The sequence below is a fragment of the Lytechinus pictus genome, chromosome 1, assembly GCF_037042905.1.
Source record: "Lytechinus pictus isolate F3 Inbred chromosome 1, Lp3.0, whole genome shotgun sequence".
Lineage (NCBI taxonomy): Eukaryota > Metazoa > Echinodermata > Echinoidea > Temnopleuroida > Toxopneustidae > Lytechinus > Lytechinus pictus.
In genome coordinates, this window is record NC_087245.1 from 36939443 (window position 1) to 36965633 (window position 26191).

A 26191-nucleotide genomic window follows, 5' to 3' on the forward strand; every position below is an offset into this window, starting at 1 on the left:
CTACAATCATCACCACCACCAACATCATAATCGTCATCATCATCATCATCATCATCATCATCAAGATTCATGGTGTTCCGTTAAAACTACTACACTATTCTTCTTCGCCATGGAAACCTTCAGAAGTTACATCATCATCGTCATCATCATCATTATCATCACCACCACCATCACAACCACCACCACCAGCATCATCATCTTGGGATTACGCCCCCTTGCACCCCACGTAATGATGAGGATGCCCACTGCTCACAGACTTCATCACGGCGCGGCGGAAGCCCTTCCTTCGTCTCCGTGAGCTAGCTCGCGTCTCTAAACCGCTCAAAACCAAAGAGGATATAACATTACATATTTGTGGGCATGTAATATTTCATAGCGGGATTTCATACTCCATTCATATTTGCGTGGGTTGGTGGTGTAGTTTTGTGACCCTACTGGACCTTTTTGTAGTGGTTTGTAGTGGCGGTGTTTATAGTCAGAAGGGTCGTTGTATAGTACTATATTGCTCTCCTCTTCGATGTGAGCCCATATTGTTACTGGGTGATGATACCCATCTATATACCCAAAGACGAGATATGTGAACGCATTATCCAATCTTAGCAAGAACCATTAAAGTGAAAGTTTTGACTCCGTCAAACAAGTCATATATTTGTGAATTTGGATAAGCATGAACAGTAGATGAAACGACAAGCGATCCGTCAGGTTTTTTTTTTCTATCTCAACTTGATTTATCATGAGCACTGAGCCTGCATGAGGTAAGTGTATCTATATTTGGTTAATATATGAGTGTACTGTGTACTGCGGAATTCTATCAATAAGACCAAGGAGATATCACCTATCTCCTTGATTATGACCCCGTCATGTAATTTCATCTCATTTTCACACTTTTTGTCAATTTCAAACAAAACACTGCTGCTGGGGCTGCTGCCTGCTGCTGCTGCTGCTACTACTACTACTACTACTACTACTACTACTACTACTACTACTACTACTACTACTACTACTACTACTACTACTACTACTACTACCATGACTACTACTACTACTACTACTACTATACTACTTCTTCTTCTTCTACTACTGCTGCTAATACTACTACTACTACTACTACTACTACTACTACTACTTCTTCTTCTTCTTCGACTACTGCTGCTAATACTGCTACTACTACTACTACTACTACTACTACTACTACTACTACTACTACTACTACTACTACTACTACTACTACTACTACTACTATACTACTACTACTACTACTACTACTACTACTGCTTATGCTGCTGCAAACTAACTGCCTATTTTTTCTGATACTATTTACGCTGATGTTGTTGCTATGCTGTCACTGTTGTTACTTTTGTTACAACACCATCAACATCAATATTACAGTTTTGAAATATTACTATACTATTACTATAAAATCAATTTCTGATATTCAAGGTTACCATTGCAATGTGAAAAGAAAATATCAAAAAGAGATCTAAGGACAGTAAATTCAATGCTAAATAAGAAGAGATAAAGAGATAAAGATAACAATGTGAATACCATTCAATCATTCACACGTATACAGTCCTATACTGTTGAGAACTTGAGATATTAATGCAAGAAATAATATTCAATGACCCGCTTCTGAACTATCTCTGCATTCATTGCATTCTTTTGCCGACAATAACATGACAATTTGACTCTTTGTGTTCGTCTATCATCAAAACCTTTTAGGGTCTACTGACCGAGAAACGTCATTGACTGAGGTCATGATGGCTTGACGTTAAACTTGACAGAACCCCCCCCCCCCTAGTTCTTACGATTATTATGTCAACATTACAACAAATGGAAATAATTGTTAAAATCATAATACACCTTTCAGTAAGTTGAGTTAGTATATCTATAGTTTCTCATATTATGGATAATAAATTCCCCAATTGAATATACAGGTAGGTTTACTGGTATATGGTTCCTCATTAGATTTTGACTTCCGCGCAAATGCCATGTATTTTGTAATTAATTGTTTAAAACAAACTTATTGAAACAAATCACTATGAAAACAAAATTCATGGACAAAACAATTAGAGCAAAAAAGAATAATACAAACTGAATCGAATAATCAATTGTATTTCTTTCAAACAAATAAAAGTCTCGCACTCTCTTGGCACAGTGTTATACCACAACAATGGAGTTGAGATACAATAAAGCTCAATGTTATATGACATAATTATTTGAAGGTGCTCAGAATATGACAATTAACGCGATTTGTTTACCACAACCATATATGTATCTTTATCCACGACCACACAACTTGTAATGTAATAAATATTTATTTACTATTTATATGCAGTATTGACTTCAAAATGATCGGCAAACACTAATTTATTTTTTCGTTAATTCCAAAGGAATGTCGTATATACAACCGCAGTGTATAGAAAGACACCGCTACAGTATTAATATGTTAAATATAAAACATGAAGGTCATTTTTGGTATGATGATATCGTAATTTATTTATGCAAGATGACACATCATTTACCTCAAAAATAGTCTTTTGAGGGTCAGTAGAAATGGCCTTCATTTTGCATTCAGATGAAAAGTGTTTATTTATTTGATTTAATTTTTGGTTCATATCTTTATTTCCATAGAAAAGAAATCAAACTGTAAAATGTGTAGCCAGGGTCTAAAATAATTAATCTTTTATTTGTTTTCTACATTTGATCTTTTGGTCCGGATGTACCCGCAACAATATGATGAAATGTGGCCCAAATTTACCATATTATAAATCATAAAATTAAAATGAATGGTAGAAAGTTATCAAATAAACTAATGAAATAAAAATTAACACAATTTATAAATCTGTCCAAATATATGAAAAATGTGTATTTCCTTTTGTTCTCATCGAATTGGCAAAGATGCCCGCGAATCCAAACCCTTCTTAATCGTAAATGACGATACCTACAAGCAGTATGTGAACAGGTCTACCACCCCCCCCCCCCCTGCACACGCATGCTTTCTTGTCAAGTTCAAAGTTGATCGCCAAAAAATTGTCGTAGCTTCACTTCACAAGTAAATAAACAGCGAGCCGTATATCCTTTATAGTTTGGTTTAAAAATCATTATATCCCAACGATAATATTTCATGTTTCATTTTTCTACTTTTTAAAATAATTAGTAAATTGTAAAGGATCACGTCGGTCGGTCGTGTCACTGCCCAAAGGGGCGTCCCTTTTTTTAGGGGCATCTGTTTTCAAGCCATTGTGCTTATGACTGCCCCCTCCCAAGCAATGACTATTGTTATTTTACCATGTAATGTTATTGTTCATTCATTTTATAGTGTGCTTTCATTTGTTGCATGGAAGTTAAATAATCAATCAATCAGCCAATCAATCAATCAAGCAATCAGTCAATTAATAATCAATAAATTAATGATTCAATCAATCAATAATCAATTAATCAATCAATCAATCAGCCAATCAATCAAGCAATTTATAATCAATAAATTAATAATTCAATCAATCAATCAATCAATCAATCAATCAATCAATCAATAAATAGTCAATCAATCAATCAATCAATCAATCAATCAGCCAATCAATCAATCAATCAATCAGCCAATCAATCAATTAAGCAATCAGTCAATTAATAGTCAATAAATTAATAATTCAATCAATCAATAAAATAATTGGTTTAATCGACCCTTTCGCTTAATAGGAAAAGTTTGCAACTTACAAAAAATATTTCAGTCATAATCGTATTGTCATCTGAGGTATTATAGGTGCAGAATGTACCGATCATCCAAACAAGACATTAAATATCCTTAAATCATGTTCTTCAAATCACATTACTGAATGTGTTAAGGTCATGGGTGTGTCGATCTACAAGTATACCAGGAGTTAAAGAAAGAGGGCAACGTCGCACCCTTCTTACTGGTTCCCACACCCCTCATCTCGGTGTGATCCTAATAAAGTGACCTTCAAGTTCTCGTTTTTTACCCAGCTGGATCCCGTTGTGTGCCGTGCCGCGGGAAGAGTGTATCATGGTATACAAATACTTGGCTTGGAAACAAAATTCTACTTCCAACTTCAACCAGTGGCGGATCAAAGGGGGGGGGGGGGGTGGGGGCACTGGCCGGGGGCGCCCCCCCTTTGAGATCCATAAAAAAGTGTTAATGTAAATATGCCGTTCTTACACAAGTGTGCCCCCTATTCGAAAGTCACAGCATATATTTTTTATGTGAATATGTCGTTAATACACAAGTGAGGAGGGCCTCCTTTTTTTCTTTGTTTGTCAAATTTTACGTGGACGAAATGACCTTCACTTTTTGGTGATATCCTTTTTTTTGGCTTGTCAAATTTTCCTCGGGAAAATGTGTGCCCCCTTGGAAAATCCTGGATCCGTCCCTTAATTCAACTATTAGTAAAAGATAATGTAAAGGAGTAAAATTATAGGATCAAAGATGCATAGTTTTTTATTCGCATGCAATCCATGAACGTTTGGTAATCAGGGCCGTAGCTGGAAATTCTTGGTGGAGGGGGGGGGGGTCTGAATTAGAAAAAGTGATCCTTTTTCCGATGCGTATTCTAACCAAATACCAAGAAAACTAAATGGGGGGTTCATTGGAAACCCTGTAACTTTCCATCCACCAAGCTAAAATGAACGACTTTCCTCCGTCTTTTTTTTCTTCCCTCTCTCTCTTTTTTTTTTTTTTTTTTTTTTTTTTTTTTGGGGGGGGGGGGGGGGCTGTTGGTGAGAGGCGGGGTTCCGCGGATGCCAGGGAACCCCCCCGCCCGGCTACGGACCTGGTTATGAGGGTCCAGTATAAATAACCTAACTAAAATAGTTACAATTGATTATAACTCATGCTCATGTGTATTTGCTTGACTTTGCCACAGACAGTGAGGCCTATGCTTTAATATCTACCACCGAGACTGTCGGTTGTATCATATTATTTTTTTACAGGGAAATGTATACATTGTGCACAAAATCAGCCTATGCAATTGTAGACCCTCATGTAGGCCCTAATTCCTTTGATATACAAATATTACAAATGAGATCAAGTCTATTTGATTTCCTGAACTATCTAATATATCCAGTTGAGTGCTCATGAATCATGGATAAAATAATGTTCCAAGAAATAAAATTCACACTGGAAATTTTGCTACATGTCGATCGCAAATTCCTACTCTCAACAGAAATTAACCAACCCCCCAATTTTGGTTAAAGTATAAATCGACCAACTGTTGTTTTAAAAAAAAAATCCCAATTCATTTTGCATGCAAGTGTATTTTAACCAACAGTTAAATAATTCATGTTTTAACCAACTTGTAGGTTTTTGTTTAAAAAAAAATCTTTCAAAAGTGTTTCGTCACCCATGACAATTCACTAAGAGAAGTTACCCCGGTTACCATAGCAACGGAGCAATAATATCCCTGTGCTTATTTTCTATACCATTGCCTCTATAGCATTTCGAGTTTCTCCTTTTTTATGCTTCTTTTTTTTGTCCGCTCCCCCCCCCTTTTTTTTTTGGGGGGGGGGTCGATCTTTTCACCTGCATGGTGATTTGATATAGGCCTATCTTGAGTGGTTTGAATGTTAAAGGCTTGCTGGGGAAGTTTCATTATATTGTAAATACTTATGGCTTTCTTCCAATGAATAAAAAAGGTGGTTTGTTCTTCATAATTTGAGTATAGGCCTGTGTGTGCGTGCGTGTGTGTGAGTGGGTGTTTGCATTTCGCCTCGATGAGTTTTAACATTCCATTTTGAAAATAACACTATTATATACGGTATAGATGGTCCTTGGATATCATCAATTCACTCTAAATGCATGTTGACAAAGGCGAATATTTCCCCTGTAATCTTATCGCGTGTAATGTAGTACTTAGAATTTTAAACAGGTACTGGTTAGAAGTCTCACGGATAGACAGACGGCATATGTGGTATCAAAATATGATACACCCCAGTTCACACGAATTCATTACATCTTTAGGAGCAGGACCCCGTTGCATAAAAGTTATCATTATGGTCACTTTGCCATCCAATGGTAACTTGCATGGAATCTTTGATTTTGATTGGCTGTTGGTCAGCGTTACCATGGTAGTTACCATTGGATCGCAAATTACCATTATAGTAACTTTTTTTTGCAACGGGGTGCAGGTATTTTAACTTGAGTGCAGGCAGTGGCGTTTGCAGGGGAGGGGGGGGGATGATGAAACCGCCTCCCCAGAAATTTTGAGAAACGAAGGAAAAGGGTAATCCGCCCCTATAAAATTCTGGTGTCGCATCTGGATGCAGACGCATGTACACATAATATAGGAGCAGGTTCCATACAGTATATAAGGCATACAATCATGACCATATACAAACAGAAAAGAAGACTTTGCTTGTATTGTGTTTGGTTAATTTTCGTTCAGTGACACCATATGGAGCTATACGGTGATACACTTTTATCTTCTTTAATACTTTTGTTGCTTGTTTTGTCATTTTTTCCGAGAAAAAAATCTCATTTTGGAGTGATAACCCTCAATTGTCACATTGAAACTCCCTAAAAACTAAAATAGTTTATGGGCTTATTTGTGACATATCCTCTATAGAATTTCACAAGCACATTCGCAATAAGATCCTTGACAACTTCAATGGAGTAAAGTGACTTAAATATAAACTGGGTTCCAAAAGAAACTGATCAAACTGTACACGGTTACTGCACAAATTCCACCCAGTCAAAATGAACAATATTTTTACACAGGCTAGCTTCAATAATCTTTGCCAAGCACATGTCAATAATTAAGAGATTGGTTCAATCACAGAGAGGCTATAGCCCCTCACAGCAATTGGTTTGCCCTTCAGAATCCAAAGTCACGAAAAGGCAAAAGAAAGACCGATGAAATTGAGATGGGATTAACAAACGAGTGGAGAAGGAAAGGAATATCATTACGTAGCCATTATTACATACCCTCCAACACAAGAGGACGAATACAGCAAAAATCTAAATTTTTTGTTGACTGGATATTGAAAAGTGCAAATATATTCTTAGCTTTGATGATATATCTCTTGATATGCTGTGAGGAACAAAAATCAACGTAAAAAGGTTAGATAAGCTATTAGTTATTATTTTCAGGGCAAAGGGAAAAAAATGTTTCAAAGAGATGGGCCTGTCGGGTATAGGACCTACAATAGCCTCGTCAACAAAATGATGCATGATAATAAAAAAAAAGACATTACCGTGAAAGGGATTATTGGATCAAGCTAAACCTCGCATTTTCTTGGAATATATTTGATTGATATTTGGTCTTATTTTATATCGTCGAGATAACTCATTCTTAAAGGAATGTTGATAAACAAGTTATAACAGTATCAAAAATGTGATTGGGTATCTGACATCAACCCCCCCCCCCCCATTAAAAAAAACCCTCCCCTATCAATTATCGGACCCTCGATATTATTTTCTTTGTTTTCATACAAAAACTATAGACTTATCTTGTTACCGTCAAGGAGATAAAATATACCAAACATTTGTTTCTCCTATAATTCGCCTGCTCTATCTCTTACCACTTTCCATTATCATACTTCGGCAGGAGCGGTGCCAGAACATTTCGAAGGGAGGAGGGGTAGGGGGCACATTACAATCCAACGGTCATTTTCTTTTCAATTAAATAATATGGTAATTAACGTTAAACTCCTAAAAACTCTTCTTTATTGTCTCCTATCTCTTTCGTTTTCCTCCATTTTTCTTTTTCTCACTTTTTTTTTCACTAGTAGAAATAATCGTAGGGTCAGTCGCCCCTTGCCCAGTATGAAACTGCCCCTGTAATATGTAGGCTTATACTCCAATACGACGTATTGTGTCCCATTTTGTCAATAACTGACTAACCAAGATGAAATTAAATTTTATATGTGATTGGGGTAAAGGTTGAGGAACGAATGAAAAGGTAGCTAGGTCACATTCCAGATACTGTCAAGTCAAGGGTCGAGGAACTTGGAAAACGTAAAGAAAACTCTTGTTTCTCCTTCGTGACACCCTCAAGACGTAATCATGATCGATGGATACTGCATTTAAAGGCCCGTACGAGAGGGAGTGAGAATGCTAAAGAAAATGAAAGAAAATCCACATTAATTTTTGTCAAACTATATTTTAGATTTTAACAAAAGTCAAGATTTTAGTATACCCCCAAAATCTCAAAGCCGTAGAATGCCGAGATAATACAAAGTCAAGATTATAAGCATTTTTGTAATAGAACTGAAAGAATATTTACAAAAAACATGTTTAAAGTGAGAGGAGGGGAATATGACAAATAATACTAGTAATGGTAATACAAAATATGAAAAAGATATCTCACGAATCACACAAATTTTCACTTTTGGTCATAGTAACAATAATTATTGACAACAATGTCCGCTTTTAATAATGCATCAAATTGCAATACTATAAAAAGAACAGTATTAAACTTTGTACGTAGGCCTACACCCCAGCCCCTCAAAATTTAAACAGAATTCAGTGCGATTCGAACGACAAATTTGTTCTTTATAACCAATTGTTGGGTAAACCTTTTTAAGTGTGTATAGTTGAAAGAGAAAAAGTACAGTGAGTTGTCCTGGGTTGTTGAAAATTTTCCTTCGGATAACATATACCATCTTATCTGTTCTCCTTGTCATCATTGTCATTTGCCGCCAGGTATGACCTTCGAAGGAATGTTAAACAACACTACACTGCAGAAGTAACGGTTTTAAAACTACACCATTGTGATATTCGCGGTGTAAGTTAAACATATTTTATTTAATTAGGCCTATGTGTGTTTTTCGACTACACACTTGAAATGTTGGGCAACATACTGACCACTGTGTTGGGTAATGTATGTTGGTTAAATATATATATATTTTGGGCAATAATTTTTATCCAATTGAGCAAATGTATTACCCAACTATTAGTTTTTAACTTTTTATTACCCAATTTGGGCAGATTTTAACCAATAGTTGTGTGGACAGTATGTTGCCCACGGTTGTCTAAAAGTTGGCCGTTTTTTGCCCAACTATTTTAAGAGTGTATATATTTGATATTATACACAAAGTCCATGGTGTATTTTAACACCTTAAGCTGCAGTCCACTCAGAACAACGATTGGTGTTATGTTAGCATCTATAGTGCTGCACTGCAGCGAATAAATCGGACCTGATATTAGATCATGGAGATCAGTGGCGTACCTAGGATTTTCCACAGGGGGGGGCAAATTCGTCCGCCAAAAAATTTGACCAGCCAAAAAAAAAAAAAAGGGTCTTCAACCACAAATAAAGGATTTCGTACCAGAAAATAATTTGACAAGCAAAAAAAAAAAAAGGTCTTCAACCACAAATAAAGGATTTCGTACCAGGAAAAATTGGTCTTCAAGACTCGTCAGGGGGCAGGGATATGTCCCTTGCATGGGTTGTGACTCGTCAGGGGGGCAGTCTGCCCCCTGTAGGTACGCTAGTGATGGAGATACATAAATGGATCATTATCTGTTTCACCAAAGGCAAGGTGAACACATTCGTCGTCCCAGGCATGGTGATCTTCATGGTCGTCCTGAAAGGACCAACCCATAAAGAAAAAAAAAAATCTTTCACATCTTTTATCTGGAGTGGGAATTTAAATTGTCAAACAATCTGACATGAAATGAAAAAGGAAGGTGACACACTGCAAAGCAGGGTTCCGTTTCATAAAGACTTGTTATAATAACAAATACAATATTTCTATAACAAATGTACCATCAGCCAATCAAATGGAAGGATTTCGCTAGCTTTTAACTGTTATTGCAACTTTGTTATTGTAACAAGTTTTTTTTTATGAAACGGGCCACAGGTCTCGCCCCACCCGCTATGAATTAGACACCCCCATTCTTTCTTGACTATTTTATGAAAACTGCCCCACTGGTTCATGATCCCACATCCAAAAAATAAAAAATTTAGGGCCTCAAATATAAGCACAGGATGCTTTTTCAGAGGTCCTGGCTCATTCATATGTATTTGTTTACTTTGTAACTTCTTGATTGTTTTAATTTGCCAAATAAAATTGAATTGAATTGAATCCAACGTCTGAAATTATAACAAAATCTTTATTTTCTGAAAACTTAGAATTTGATTTGTGGCATCATATGCGAGCAGCTTTCCTATATATCGTATGGTAAAGAAATGAAATGAAAATTATAGAAATCATATTGCGTATGACAAAATGTTTAGAAATATGCGTAATTGATTCAGCCATTCCAAAATTATTTCCTTTAATGAAGGACAATAAATGCTAAACAAAAACATATTTTACAAAGAATAAGAGGGTCTTTTTATGGTATTTTCCGCTCATATTTGATAAATAATTTTGTCAGTTCATTTTCATTTGAACTTTATTTCGTTAGGAGATGGCGGACTCGTGAGAAACTTTTTGTTTTTCCTTCTTCTTCTTCTTCTTTTTGGTAGGCCCTATACTTTTGAGGCAAGTAGGCATATAGGTGCTTGGTTCTAGGAATGACTTTGACTCGTAAACTTGTCTCGGAGAATAGAATGATTTATGATACAAATAAAATAATATCGTAACACGTCAACGCAAGAGAAGGGTCACTGCTGTGGCATCGAGGGAGAAGGGTATAGGATGAGGGAGAGAGAGGGGGGGGGGTCGTGGAGGGTCTGATGTTGCCCAGGACGCATTTTTTTCTTCGATACGCTTCCTTTTAAGTGGAAGCATCTTACGAATTCGAAAGTGAGTGAAATGCCAGGTTCCATTTAAAAAAGAAAAATCGAATAGCTGTTTTTAGATTCAAGAAGCTTCAATGCCTGTGACAGACATTAACAACGACAGAAAGAGAGCGATGGAAAGGAAAATACTAAACCTAAATTATTTTTAAAGGCTGGTGTGAAAGTGTATTGTTACATACAGATTATTAAAAAAACCCTCATGGATATTTTCAAGAATCATGGGGAGGTAATTAATGACCCCCCCCTTCCGAAAGCACCGAGGCCCAAATCTAATTTTGTCTCATTTTGTCTCTACTTTTGTCTCAATTCTATCGCCAACGCTATCATGTGCTATCATGGCTATGATATAATTTACTACACTTCAAATAGAATACTGGACTGAATATATATTCGGGTCGGACGCCGCGATTTTTAATCTAAAAAATGTCGTTATAATAATCAATTGCTTTTTGTAGCAGGTCGCATTTTTTAGTTATTCACCTTGCCTTTTTACACCGGCGTATAGATGGGGTTTGAGGGCACTTGCCCCAATAAAAGTCCGACGCCCAAGAAAAAAAGAACCCGAAGAAGTGGAAAACGAAAGAAGAAAAGGAAACGGAGCAACATATTATTTTCTGAATATTATGTCAACATCTAACGAAGATAGATTTCTTAAAACTTCCAGATGTTCACTCACCTGCAATCTTTTAGATTTTTTTTTTATATTTTGAAGTTTTTTTTTAATTTTCAAAATTTTATGACATAACAAAAACAATAATCATACAAAATCAAAAGATTGTGCAACAATAATCAAAGGTTACCACCATACGCCATTTTCTGTTCCCCCAAATATTATTTGGCTCAATACGACACTGCCCCTTATATGGAGATATATGAAGGAATAATTTTGCAATGATAAGTCATAAAATTTTATTGCTACTTGGAATTAGCGTTATTCTCGAAGCTTGTTAAATGTCTGCTATTATATTATATCCTCCAACATACATAATGTGCCTACATGATTGTAGATATCACCCCCAAAACAGTAAATTGTTGACGTTTCCTTTATTTTTTTTTTTTCACTTTCAGGTCCACTAATTCTCCTTGAACGTGGTTTTGGAAGTCAGATATTTCCTCTCAATTTTACAATTCTACCATCATCATGCATGCCCAGTCAGCCAGTCAACTATGTCACCATATATTGGTTTTCACGTTCGTCATTGCTGCGATTTCATGCACCATTACCAAAGCACAAACCGGTAGGTTTATCATACTAAAATTAAACTTGCCTTCGGAATGAGTCAGTTTTCTTTGTTTGTTATGTTTTATTATTGCTTCCTTATGTATGCCATTAACATTTAAAAGAAATTTGTGAATAATGAATCCAAGAAACATAAGCATAAACAAAATTGAATTATAGGGCCTGAATTAAAGAAGTGATGTGGCTCAGTGGATAAGTCTGCGCACTTTGAACTACAAGGTCCGGGGCGAGGTGTTTGTCTACATTTGCCACTCTCCACCCAGGTGTAGTAGATGGGTACCCGGTAGGAAGGAATTGCTTGAATGCTCGAGCACCTGATCAGACCATGGACCTATCACATGATCAGACTAGCTGGAAACATTGTATTAAAGGGATGGTCCAGGCTGGAGATATTTCTGTCAAAAAATAGAGTAAAATATTGATAAACTTTGAAATTCAATAACTTCGTTATTTGTTATCCGATTTTGATGAAATTTTCAGCCTTTTGCTTTGTGAATTTTACTCTATTTATTTAGATTGAATATTTTCAACCCGGACCATGCATCCCTTTAAGCTATATATAAATGTTGCATATTATCTTTTATAGGCTGTACACGTTGATTTATGTTTGTTTTCTTTTGTGCAGTTTCAGGACGCTATCTTACGGATACTACACCTATCAACCTTACATCACCAAATTATCCGAATCACTATCCGAACAACTTGAACTTTGCATATCACATAACTGTGCCGGACGGATGTCGGATATTGGCCAAATTCCATTTTCTAAGCCTTGAAAGCAACAGCGATTTCCTGTCATTTGGAGATGGTATTGGGAGAGAACTTATCCGACTAACCGGGAGGTATTCGCCCCCGACTATTCTTTCTCCGGCTAACGTAATGTGGATGAATTTCACAAGTGACGCCAGTAGTTCGGATATCGGATTTCAGTTTGAAATTTCTCTGTATAACAAATCAGGTATATCCCCAGTCGCAGCCGACCTCTACACTGTAAAAAATATTGGGTGAAATTTTCACCACCACAAGGGTAATCATTTGTCCAACCAATTTGGGGCAGTATTTTACCCAATGCGGGAAGCATATTTTCCAGTAAAGTTGAAATATATATAAGCAGCGATTCTTTAGAATGGGCAAAACTTTCATCACACTGCATAAATAAAAATGCCCAAAAGAAATACCCCATGTTGGTTGGACACATAATTACCCTCATGGAACACTTTTACCCAATATTTTTCTTTAGTGTATATATATTTTTTCCTTTCTCTCTCATTATGTTTTCTCCAAGTTTATCTTCAAAATAGAAAGTATTCTCAAATTAAATAATGTAACACTTTTTTTATCGCACAATCAACCAAGAGAGTCTTGATATAAAATAATATTGTGATTAGAGTGTCTGTCAGGATAATGGTTATAAAAAATCCAAGAGGAATGAGAGGGGCGGATCCAGGATTTTCCAAAGGGGGGGGGGGCACATTTTTCCAAGGAAAATTTTACAAGCCCCCCAAAAAGGATCTTCACTTTCAAAGGGGGGGGGGGGACATTTGTGTTTTAACGGCATTTTTTATATTACAAATTTTAATTGTGCCTCTCAAATAGGGGGACACGGGCCGGCTGTGCCCCCTCCCCCTGGATCCGCCAGTGGTTACTTTATAATTATCAAGGAAATCATATAGCATATTAATTATATGAATTAATGAAAGTATTGTTAAAGGTCAAGTCCACACCAAAAAAAATGTTGATTTGAGTAAATAGAGATAAATCAAACTATCATAATGCTGAAAATTTCATCAAAATCGGGTGTAAAATAAGAAAGTTATGACATTTTTAAGTTCCACTTATTTTTCACAAAACAGTGATATGCACAACTCAGTTGCATGCAAATGAGACAGTCGATGGTGTCTCTCACTCACTATTTCTTTTGTTTTTTATTGTTTGAATTATACAATATTTCATTTTTAACAGATTCGACAATAAGGATCAACTTGACAGATCCATATAGTATTAATCAATGTTAATTTCACATGTTCAGGGCGGAATAAATCGTTGTTTCACTTGACAACGAGGAGAAAAGTAGAATCTTTCATATTTCACATAATAAAATACAAAAGAAATAGTGAGTGGATGACGTCATCAGTCTGCTCATTTGCATACCGACCACGATGTGCATATAACTGTTTTGTGAAATTTAGCGAAACTTTGAAATATCATAACTTTCTTATTTTTCATCCGATTTTGTTGAAATTTTCAATGTTAGGTTTGTTAGATTTTTCTCTTTTAATTCAAATCAACTTTTTGTTGGGGTGGACTTGTCCTTTAATGACCATTTATCTCTTCTCCCTACTATGGGCTAATTGTATTCATTAATATTCTTAATGCCTGGCAGTCACGGTGGCGTACGCAGGGGGGGGGTTACAGGGGTTCAAACTCCCTTAAATTTGTTTGATACCCACCCCCCCCCCCAGAATTCAACCCCCCAAAAAAATTGAAGACTTTTTTTTTTTTGGGGGGGGGGGGGTTGTCAACATTTCATTCAGCTTGAACCCCCTTTTAAAAATCATGCGTATGCTACTGATGCCTATAATTTCTTCCTTTATGGGGGGGGGGGGGGCTTATGCATATATATATGTTTTTTCTTTTTTGTTTGTTTTAAAGCCCTACTTAGCAAAAGCCTCTAATATTCTTTTTCATTTCATTTTAAACAAAAACACCGGATAAAACATCCTTTTAGAACAGTTTTCCAAACTAAAAATCGAATGAAATATACTACAGCACTCAAACAGATTAATAATGAATGCAGGGGACGCAGAACTGATGGGGGTGGCTTATGGGGCTTCTACCCCCACCCTTTCCAGTAAACATGTACAAAACCTACAATTTCAAAACCGTTCCACGACCCGTGCTTTATTATTTCTTTTACTATATAGGTGTTCGTTTAGTAGATGGCACAACTGTCTTTAACGGTCGGGTTGAGGTATACACGGATTCCTACGGCTGGGGCACTGTATCTAGCTTGAGATGGAACCTAAAGGATGCTTCCACAGTCTGTAAAGAGCTTGGTCTTCCTGGGGCTATAAGCGAGGTCACCAATGCTTACTATGGACCTGGAACAGGCGTAGTTGTCATGACTAATGTCGACTGCAGTAATGGTATCGAACTTTTTTTTATAACTCATTCAAAATTATGTTTATCTATCACAATGTACCTTTTCCCCCTCTTTATCTATATATACCACCTCTCATTCATTAAAACTATATATACTACCTTCACATCAGCCTGAGATAGGACTAATTTTGACATTTCAATGTTTGTTTAAAAACAAAACCCCGATTTGTTGGTTTGAATTCGTTTGACCTATTGTTTGCTAAATCCATACAAATTCTGGTTGATTTTTTTTTCTGCTAGCATAGGAAGACATTATATTTCCGAACACATATTTTATTTTTAATACCGGTCTTTTTCCAGATCGTATCTAATAATATATTACTTATTCCTAATTGATTAAGATTTTATCATTTTCCTTTGGATTCATTTTTTTTGTAATTTAATCACAATAATTCCAAATTATACTACTACGTAATCAGTAAATTGTTTTGAAAGAAAATAATGAAATTACATAAACGATCTTACTTTGTATATTGCCTAGGAAAAGCTAGTTACAAAAGCTTCGTCATGGGTTTACATAAATTACAGTGCAACATTGGTCTTGATAACAAAAGGTATTGCTTTCAAATAAAATATTTTATAATGAATAGCTATACATAGTTATATATTGTGGACAAAATTTAAATTTAATCTTTACTAGCAAGAATCATCATTTTCCTACTCTTTTTGTCAGATATCTTCCGACTTCAGGATTGTAATTTTCAAAGTCCCTGTTCTGCTTGCCCACACTCCCAAGATGCTGGGGTAAATTGCCACCGTAAGTAGAAACTATCGAGGTGATTGGCTGGATGCGCATCACGTGACAAGCTTATATTTTGTTATATTTCCCCTGTGTATGATAGAACTCAACATCCAATGAACTGGTCAAACGCCTTTTCAATTCAATCCAGGAATCCCTGATGATTTAGGGATTGACTTTTGCCTCTGTCCAAATACCGCTCTGTTTGTGGGCTAAAACAATATATTTTTCATTCCCAATGTGTGCACCCGACAGTTTGAGTACATGCTTTCCCCTCGAAGATTTACCCCCATTTAATAAAATAGATATGGCTCTTTTAATTAGGGAGACATTATAAGCTTTTGGTTGTATTTTAAGATTAAATACAATATATTTACATTATGAAAATCATTCAAATTACATTCAATCTTATTGTAATTTGTGTCACATCTAACTATTAGATATTTTACTGTGCTAATCCTTATAATGGACTTATTTTTGTCCAATATTTCTTCCTCTGCTTGTGTGTTTGGTTATTTTTAAAACATATTTCATCTACAATAGCTTTTGACAGAATAGAATAGTGGAATGTATAGGGTTATGCCTCATTAAATTTTTTTCTGATTATTCACAACCAGGGCCAAACTACTTAGGGTGCTACAACTTACCAAATCTCCAATCCGGTTCGAGTACTGCCAAAAGTGTCGATGCCTGTATATCTAAATGCGACCAGGCCAGTATGAGGTATGCTGCCGTCAACGGCGACAAATGTTTCTGCCGCTCAGATATGACCCTTCCGGAATCACCCGAAGACGATTCGATGTGCGATCGTCAATGCTCGGAAAATCAAAACCAGGCCTGTGGTAGTTCACATGGATCTTCAATATTTACAGTATACGATAGTAAGTATTTAAATCCCCTTTTCCTCTATCTCTCTTTCTCTGGGGTCTTGACTTTTCTAACTATGTTTATATCTTATATAAGCCCAATGTAAACAAGTACACCCTTTATTGACGAAATTTTCACCCCCCCCTAAAAAAAGTGAATGTTAACCACATATGTAGTTTGAGAATAAAGAAACGTAAGAATTAGGTCTGCTTATTGAAAATACTTTCTAATTCATGCATTTCATAACCCGGTGATTTCATCCCGTGTTGATATTTTTCTCAATTTAATCTACATTTCAAATCCTATATTGAATTTTATTATTTTTTCTCTCTCTCCCTCAACCAGCCGAATTTGCCAAATGCAACGATCCTGATATCCCAGAAAACAGCACAAGAACAGGAAACAGTTTTCAGTTCGGGTCAAAGTTAAAATACAACTGTTCTGAAGGCTTTGATCTGATTGGATCATGGGAGATCACGTGTGTGGAAGGGATAAGTTTACAAGACCCTGTGTGGGATCACGACGTACCAGAATGTATAGGTATTTATCATTATAGTTATTATTAGTATTATTTTTATTATTATTGTTAATATTATTATTAATATTATTATTATTATTATCATTATTATCATTATCATTATTATCATCATCATCATCATCATCATTCATCATCATTATCTTGACTTTTCTTCATCCTTTAGCGCTTCAAACGTATTTTGTTTATGTTTACTTCCTACTGTGTATCATTATCAATGTAAAAAATATATTCTGTCAATTTATTATTGTTATACATGGTGAAAAATAAAACAAACAAACAAATAATCAGAAGACGATATCGGATCTCGTCAGGTCTACAATCTGAGGCAGATATGAATATGATCAGATGACAACATCTTGGTTCTCGGCAGGTGATGACGAGATGACGAAATCACTGAAGTCGCTAGCTTGCAATTAAAGTTTCTCTGTGCACTCAGACACGCGACGTTACACGTGGTATGGATCTATTATAGCTCCATGCACGTGGATACGTATTTCGGCATCCTACAATAATTTGCTCTAAGGGACGCCAACGTGATAAAATATCGAGATCTCGTCTTCTAATGATCTCTCCTGGGGGACGTATACATGACGAGATCCAGACTCTCATTATTCTGATCATCTCTTCCAAATGATGTAGACATATCGACACCCAAGATCTCGTCACTTGATCATCTCTTCGTACATCTCTGGCGTACAGATAGGTGGGGGGATTCCCCCCCCCCCAAAAAAAAAAATAATAATAATAATAATCACGTCCAAGAAGAAAAAAAAAGAGAAAATGAGGGAAAAGGAAAGAGAGAAGAGTGAAATATGACAGTATTGTCTGAATGTTATGTCCAAATCTATCACAAAATAGGAATTTTTTTTAAATAAATAAATATCGAAATTTGTGCTCGCTCTCGCTTCACTCGCTCGCAACTTTTTATACATTCCTCCTAAATCGCCATATCTGGCCCCCTCAATTTTGGGGCCCATTACGCTACTGCTTCTAAAGGATGTAGATATGGCGAGACTCAAAACCTGATCATCTCTTCTTAAGGATGTAGACATGACGAGACTCAAGATCTCGCCACCTGATCATCTCTTCTTAAGGATGCAGACATGACGAGACTCAAGATCTCGTTACCTGATCATCTCTTCTAAATGGTGTAGACATGACGAGACTCAAGATCTCGTCACCTGATCATTTCTTAAGGATGTAGACATGACGAGACTCAAAATCTCGCCACCTGATCATCTCTTCTTAAGGATGTAGACATGTCGAGACTCAAGATCTCGTCACCTGATCATCTCTTCTTAATAATAATAATAATATAGGGTATTTATATTGCGCACATATCCACCTTGTTAGGTGCTCAAGGCGCTCCTATTACCCGGCTAAGCTAGGCGTTCATAGCGCACACAGCTTTTTAAGGAATTATTTCCTACCGGTACCCATTTACCTCACCTGGGTTGAGTGCAGCACATTGTGGACCAGTTTCTTGCTGAAGGAAATTATGCCATGGCTGGGATTCGAACCCACGACCCTCTGTTTCAAAGTCCGAAGACTAATTCACTGGGCCACAACTCTCCACATCTTAAGGATGTAGATCATCTCTCCTGAATGGTGTAGACATGAGATCTCGTCACCTGATATTTCGCTAATTTCATGTAGGTGTTGACTTCCAAGATAATCGTTTCAAATCTAGGGCCCGTTTCTTTAAACTTATTATAATAAAAACAAATGGAATAACAGTTACAAGCTACTAAAATCCATCAATCTAATTGGCTGATAGTAAATTTGTTATATGAATTGTGCATTTTTTATTGCAACAAGTCTTTATGAAACGGGATATTGGGTCCCACTTTTAAGCGTCCGTAATACAAACCCAAATCAAAGATTGACACAGCGGACCAGATTAGTGTTTTAGCATTCGTCTATTCGATTTCATCACAAGCAACGTTTGAAAGTAAATACAAGAAATATACATATCTCTCAAAGCATGACCAATATTCATAAACTAATGTGCGTCATTGATTATTTTCCAAACTTTGAAAGACTATCCCTCTTGGTTTGATTTTTTTTTGCTTCTGATGAAGTAGACACTAAAGTGGTCTTCTGCGTCATACTTTGTTTTGGATCTACAATCAAGATATACGGCACATGCGTGATTGAAAAAAAAAACCACCGCTAAGTGTTGAGTCACATAATAAGACTAAGGATATTACATGATCAACTGATTGAGCTGACGCTTACGTCGTCATGGTGATGATAATTGAAAAAGAAACATACGGTAGATACAAAAATATCATGCTGTCATAATGAAAAAATGATGACGATTTAAAAGGCACATGTAAGAATTTAGACATATAAATTTAAGATGTATAACTTTATGTAAAGCCCCCTTTACACCACTCATTCAATGAACAAGGTTTTGATATAACCTTGTTCTCTGTTACTACTCCCTGTGCGGTGAAATAAGTTTGGCAATGTTTGGCGTATTTTCTCTTTTTCTTTGGGACAAATGCTTGATTTTTTTTACACTGTCAGTTTCCATTACAGCTATTCATCATATGACTTGGCTCTTAAGTAAATTTGATTCTTTAAATTATTTTTTCTTAATTAAAAATAGAGATTGAAAAATGACTATTGTCTTCCCATTGTCTTTGTCTTTCCACCAAAAATATGCCCAAAATTCAAGTTTTCGAGCGCTCTGGTGAATACAAAAAATACTCCCAAGTTACTAATGAAAAATAAATTGCAACTGTATGGAAATTGTATTTTTGGTCACAAAAGTGATATTTTAATGATTTTTTAAAGTGTGTGCTGTGTACAGCATTGACATACCATAGTCCTACCTGTAGATTCCCCACGGGCAGGATGGTAATGAACCCTTGAGTGCCTTTACACCAGGTGGGTGTTTCATAAAGCTGTTCGTAAGTTAAGAGCGACTTTAAGAGCGACTGGTGATTCCTTCCTGCGGTAGGTGGTATATTGAATCGGCGATGGTTTAGCGCGTAAGAAAGGATCACTAGTCGTTCTTAAAGTCGTTCTTAACTTACGAACAGCTTTATGAAACGGCCCCCAGATGAAGTTCCCGCTATGTTGTAGAAATTCAGAAGAAAACATATGTCGTGCCGCCAACTTCGTTTGATTTTCTCAAAAAATCTGAAATTTCCACGTTCGTGTTACGTCCAAATTGTTTTTTTACTTTGCCGGTACGGAGGCAATGATGTTCCAAATCATCACCTTCTATATCTGTCTTTGTCCCCCCGCCATTCTGCCCCCCTCACTCTCTCAATTTCTCCTTTCCCACTGTGTATCTCTTCTATCAATCTCTTTATCTTCTATTTTTCGATCAATTTCTTCAATTTCAAGTTATTCGTTTAATTCTTTAATTCTCTATTATCATTTTTAAGCCCGCGTCGAAAACACCACTCAACCAACGAATACCACAGCATTGCCACAAGAGGAATTACCCAATAGTAAGTTTATTTTCATTTATATATATGTATATATACATATGTACATGCTTCTCATTGTCGTATGCAGAGGGGTCAGGTCCCCCCCCCCCCGAAGTTTGAATACCGTCCTGTATGTTTTTGTCTCACCTGCATAGCAGAGTGAGACTATAGGCGCCGCTTTTCCGACGGCGACGGCGGCGGCGGCGGCGGCGTCAACACCAAATCTTAACCTGAGGTTAAGTTTTTGAAATGACAGCATAACTTAGAAAGTATATGGACCTAGTTCATGAAACTTGGCCATAAGGTTAATCAAGTATCACTGAACATCCTGCATGAGTTTCACATCACATGACCAAGGTCAAAGGTCATTTAGGGTCAATGAACTTTGGCCGAATTGGGGGTATCTGTTGAATTACCATCATAACTTTGAAAGTTTATGGATCTGATTCATGAAACTTGGACATAATAGTAATCAAGTATTACTGAACATCCTGTGCAAGTTTCAGGTCACATAATCAAGGTCAAAGGTCATTTAGGGTCAATGAACTTTGGCCAAATTGGGGTATTTGTTGAATTACAGCCATAAATTTGAAAGTGTGTTGGTCTAGTTCATAAAACTTGGACATAATAGTAATCAAGTATCACTGAACATCCTGTGCGAGTTTCAGGTCACATGATCAAGGTCAAAGGTCATGTAAGGTCAAAGAACTTTGGCCACGTTGGGGGTATTTGTTGAATTGCCATCATATCTCTATAAGTGTATTGGTCTAGTTCATAAAAAAGTATCACTGAACATCTTGTGCGAGTTATAGTAGTTTTCAAAATCAGCACTGCTGCTATATTGAATCGCGTGATGCAGGTGAGACGGCCAGAGGCATTCCACTTGTTACTAAAAAAAATCACAAAATTCACCAAAAGTGTGCACGAAAGCCTTCAATTTCACTTTAGAAAATGCAAAAGCGCCCAAGTGGTAAGCTCGGATGCTTCGCTCCCTCGCTTCCGAATTTCTTCTTTAAAAAATTTACGCTTCCCACCCTCCCCTCCGGAGGGGGGGGGGAGATTAATTTCTGCATGCGGTCACGATGCTTCTTATCTAAGCCCTGTTTTGTTTCCTCATTTTCCCTTCAAAATAATGCTTTCACAAGTCGTCAAAGTATATTGAAATAATAATATACCGGAAACATTTTAAAAAAAATCATTACATTTGAAGTGATGGCAAATAGGTTCATCATGATATTTTACAAACACATCAATTATCACAGTCTGGAGGAGTAAGGGAAAATGAATGATATGGGAAATTGGATGCAAATAATAAATTGACGTTACCCAACAGTCTAATATCCCTTTCTCCCCATGTACGAGGCCGATCATGACGTTATCTATATCATAATTATTTTTCTGCTCAGACTAACCTTGCTTTCGGTTTCAAAACATGCCCCAGAGGAGCTCAGTTAACTTCTACGTGGTTAGAGTGACCATGGAGGTAGAAAGGATGGAGTGACAACAAAATGCAAATTAATTCATGTATTTTTTTTATTTCTAAAGAAGTTCATAAGAATACATAGGTGCACTGTAGCCTTTGGTGGCGACTTGCGACTTGTGATGTCGCCAGCTTCATGTATTATTGATATTATGATAATGATTATTATTATGATTGTTATTATTAAATTATAATATTTATTACTATTATTATTGGTACTATTATATATGAATAAACATTCCTTGATATTTTGTTATAACAGACGACCTTCTCAACATTCTGACAATCGTCCTCGTGGTCGTCTTCTCGTTCATCTTCCTCGTCATCCTCCTATGCTGTATCTGTCGATGTCGGAAGAAAGGAAGGTGTAAAAGGAAACCAAAGAAGACGGAGATGTGGTATTAAAACTAAACATCTCAGTAAAAACAAAATTAAACAACCTTGTATAAACTTGAATTTCTATATGAACCTATCATCGGCTGTTCTAAATTGAATAACTTTTGACAAATTTCAACAATAAAATTCGATTTTCAAATATTAGAATTTCAACACTGTTGTTTAAATTTCATAAAGATTTGTTTAAAATTCAAACACCTGATCGGTTCATACAGCAACCCGTGTTGTATAAAGCGTTTTTATTGTGTTCACACTACCCTCGCTTGCCATGTATTTTGTCCCACGATTTACACGAATCAATGATTAGGGGGTAAATGAACTATCTTTGTCACGTCATTACTGCGATGTTTTTTTTTATCTGTGTATTTATATGTAAATGATAGTACTTCATAGACGGGGATAATGCTTCTATTTACTGGATCAGTATGTAAGCTTGGAGGGCAAAAAATATGGAATTTACATCTTTCTGCGTAAGACTTTGCATGCAATGTAAAACTGATAGGGGTTTGTGTCAGAAGGAAATTGGATATGAAGAGATATTTCACTTATTCAAATCACCAATTTGATAACATTGTGAAAGTAAAATAAATAAGTAAATAAATAGAATAAATGGATAAATAATTAAATAAACAAATGAATAAATAAATCAATAAATGAACAAATGAATAAACAAAATATTTTCATATTTTTATTATGCCCATCGTGTGACAACACCAAACAGCCCAACTTATATTGTAATGAATTGATGTACTCTATATCCTAAGATGAGAACACATTAATACATTCCAGAATGATATACAATACATTTAACATTGTAGATAGTCCACCTTGGCATTAAAAAAGGAGATATGAGCCAGTCATTTTAAGAAATAGGTCAATGAAATACAAATTTGTTATATTCTTGGTCGCTTGAAATACTTCATTGTTTCATATAGGCCTATAAATGCTAACAATTATGAGTAAATTTGTCAGCAATTAACCCCTCCCCTGAACCATCCCGCACCATTATGAAATAACTTGTTTTTTCACTCTAAAAAAGAAGAGTAAAAAACGACCTGATATTGGGCAAAATACAAGTTTAAAGGGTAAATTTTAACGCAGCATTGCGTAAAGTTTGCTAAGTATTTGGTATCATTTTACCCAGCAAACATACATGTTCCCATTTTACCCAATATTGGGTAAACAGAAAGAATGTGTACATTATATTACACAATTGTCTGTAAATTAGAATCGCATCTATTCTGTCACCTTTGTATATTATATTAATCATTGATTTTACATGATTTTGATTGCAATGTTGATCATAAACCTACCGATCGATAGTATACCTTCTAGAAATAAATTATTTCTTTATAGGTAACAATGGCATATAGGCCTACATAATTGTGTGCGGCCATCCGTAAGTTATCTAAACTTTACTTTGTTACAGTGGAAAACACTCCGTCCCTTGGATAGGACGTTAAATTGTGGCCCCGTGTAGAGGAGAGTCACACATTTACACTAATCATAAATTATAAACCCGGTGTAGTGGTCCACCTGCATTCTCCCAATCAGTTTTATTTGGAAGAGAGACCTGCGGGTCGTAGTGATTCAGTTCGCTTTTCACATCTCAGGCACATGTGACACCAAACAAAATAATAATAAAAGAGACCCGTTGTAATTTTTCTTTTTTTTACCTGATTTCTTCAGCAATGTGCCAAATTGTAACCATTAAATCTATTTGATTGAAAAAAAAATGATTATCTAGATAAGGTTGGAGAAACCTTCAGTGGCCATGGTGAATTTGATTATTTTATGATGAGCATTAATTTCATTCACTGTACAGTTAAATTATCTATAACATGCAATAAATAGGCGATGTCATGGGTGAACGATGGTGATGATGGTCATTATGTCTGGTTGTGTTTTAAGAAACATGTTTGTACTCTTGTTTTCGCTTTAATATGCCTTCATTTATATTTACGTTGATATTTTGTACTTTTTTTTACACTGAGTAAGTAATTGACATTTTTAACTGAAAACGAAAATCGAAAAACGCGGGAGCAAATTAATATGACATCATAATTTATTATTCCTGGTTCACACGCCGGATGTTTTTGTTATGGAAATTTTCTTAGTCTTCAACAAGTTTTTCTAAACGACCGATTCGTTTTTGTACGTATCAAATGCATTCGGAAACTGTGTGGATAAATCATTTGATATATAGAATACTAACTTTCGATATTTATGTTGTATAAAGATATCGATTTGATGAATAATCAACGGAGACTTATATTATGGCTGTGGATTCATGATTCAGTTGTTGATTGATCTAAATGAGAGAGTTAGAGAGAGGGGGAAGATGAAGTCCTTTTTCATGTTAGTATATTAAAATTTGCAGCTCGCGCTTCGCGCTCACATTAATTGTTGGGTTATATAAACATCTTGTTCATGATTACAAAAAACTGTTCAGAATGTTTGATTTTCAGGTGTAAATGAAATATCTAAAAATTTGGGCTTGTGTTTCACGCGCTCGCATTATTTATTTAGGTCTTTATTAGATATAACTTATCTTGTTTGTAAGAATGAGGCTAAGATGTACTTAAAACGCCAATCTTTAGTTAGGACTGCCCTCCTGCCCCCTAAAAAATATCAGCTTTTAGAGGCTATTTGGAAGAAATGTGGATGAAAATATTCTATCCTCCCCCACGTTTGCGGAAGCTGCAGGGGGGGGGGGATCCCCGTCCTACACCCTCACTCCGCTAGTTCGCTTTGCTCCCTCGCCGAGGATCTCCCTCTGTCAGAAATTGTGTTCAAGATTTTGCCACCCCCTCAAAACTAAAAAGTGTTCCGACTCACCTGTGCACCCACCTACATCATATAACAAGTAGGGTATCCTTTTAAGAGTCGGGTTGCCATTTTTTTAATAGTTTAGACAGATAGATATGTAGAAAGAAAGAAAGAAAGAAAGAAAAAAAAGAACTATAGATAGATAGACAGATAGATAGATAGATCGATAGAAGAAGAAAGAAAGAAAAAAGAAAGAAAGAAAGAGAAACAGAAAGAAAGATTGATAGATGGATAGATAGATATATAAATAGAAAGATAGATCGATAGAAGAAGAAAGAAAGAAAGAAAGAGAAACAGAAAAAAGATGATAGATGGATAGATAGATAAATAGATAGATAGCAATAGATGGATGGATGGATGGTGGATGGATGGGTGGATGGATGGATAGATAGATGGATAGAAAGAAAGACAAAGGAAAGAAAGAAAGATGGATGGATAGATAGATAGATAGATAGATAGATAGATAGATAGATAGATAGGTAGATAGATAGATAGATAGATAGATAGATAGATAGATAGATAGATAGATAGATAGATAGATAGATAGATAGATAGATAGATGGATGGATGGGTGGATGGATGCATATAGATAGATAGATAGGTAGGTAGATAAATTGATGGATGGGTGGGTGGATGGATGGATGGATAGATGGATGGATAGATAGATAAATAATCAAATAATAAATATAATTAACTAAGATGTTAGTGATTTCATTTTAGATATCATTATCTCTCTCTTTCTTCCTCTGGTTTCAAAACACGATATTATATTACTCTGTTATTGGGATGATAAT

General features: G+C 35.9%; 1 protein-coding gene across 1 annotated transcript; it reads left to right on the plus strand.

The window, feature by feature from the left end:
* The first annotated feature begins 243 nt into the window (after positions 1-243).
* Positions 244-24840, plus strand: LOC135154700 (deleted in malignant brain tumors 1 protein-like). Its single transcript, XM_064101885.1, has 10 exons — positions 244-755; positions 8654-8735; positions 11769-11938; positions 12566-12898; positions 14865-15086; positions 15776-15859; positions 16459-16722; positions 17054-17248; positions 20648-20713; positions 22435-24840. Exons 3-10 carry the CDS (start codon positions 11842-11844, stop codon positions 22575-22577), a joined length of 1404 nt encoding a protein of 467 aa, XP_063957955.1. The 5' UTR covers positions 244-755; positions 8654-8735; positions 11769-11841; the 3' UTR covers positions 22578-24840.
* The last annotated feature ends 1351 nt before the right edge of the window (positions 24841-26191 follow it).

Excerpts from the sequence above, each read along its gene's own strand:
- LOC135154700 (XM_064101885.1), top strand. The coding sequence starts at position 11,842 with ATGCATGCCCAGTCAGCCAGTCAACTATGTCACCATATATTGGTTTTC. Across the intron at positions 15,860-16,458 it reads TGCTGGGGTAAATTGCCACC|GGCCAAACTACTTAGGGTGC; the intron begins GTAAGTAGAAAC and ends ATTCACAACCAG. Across the intron at positions 20,714-22,434 it reads ACAAGAGGAATTACCCAATA|ACGACCTTCTCAACATTCTG; the intron begins GTAAGTTTATTT and ends TTGTTATAACAG.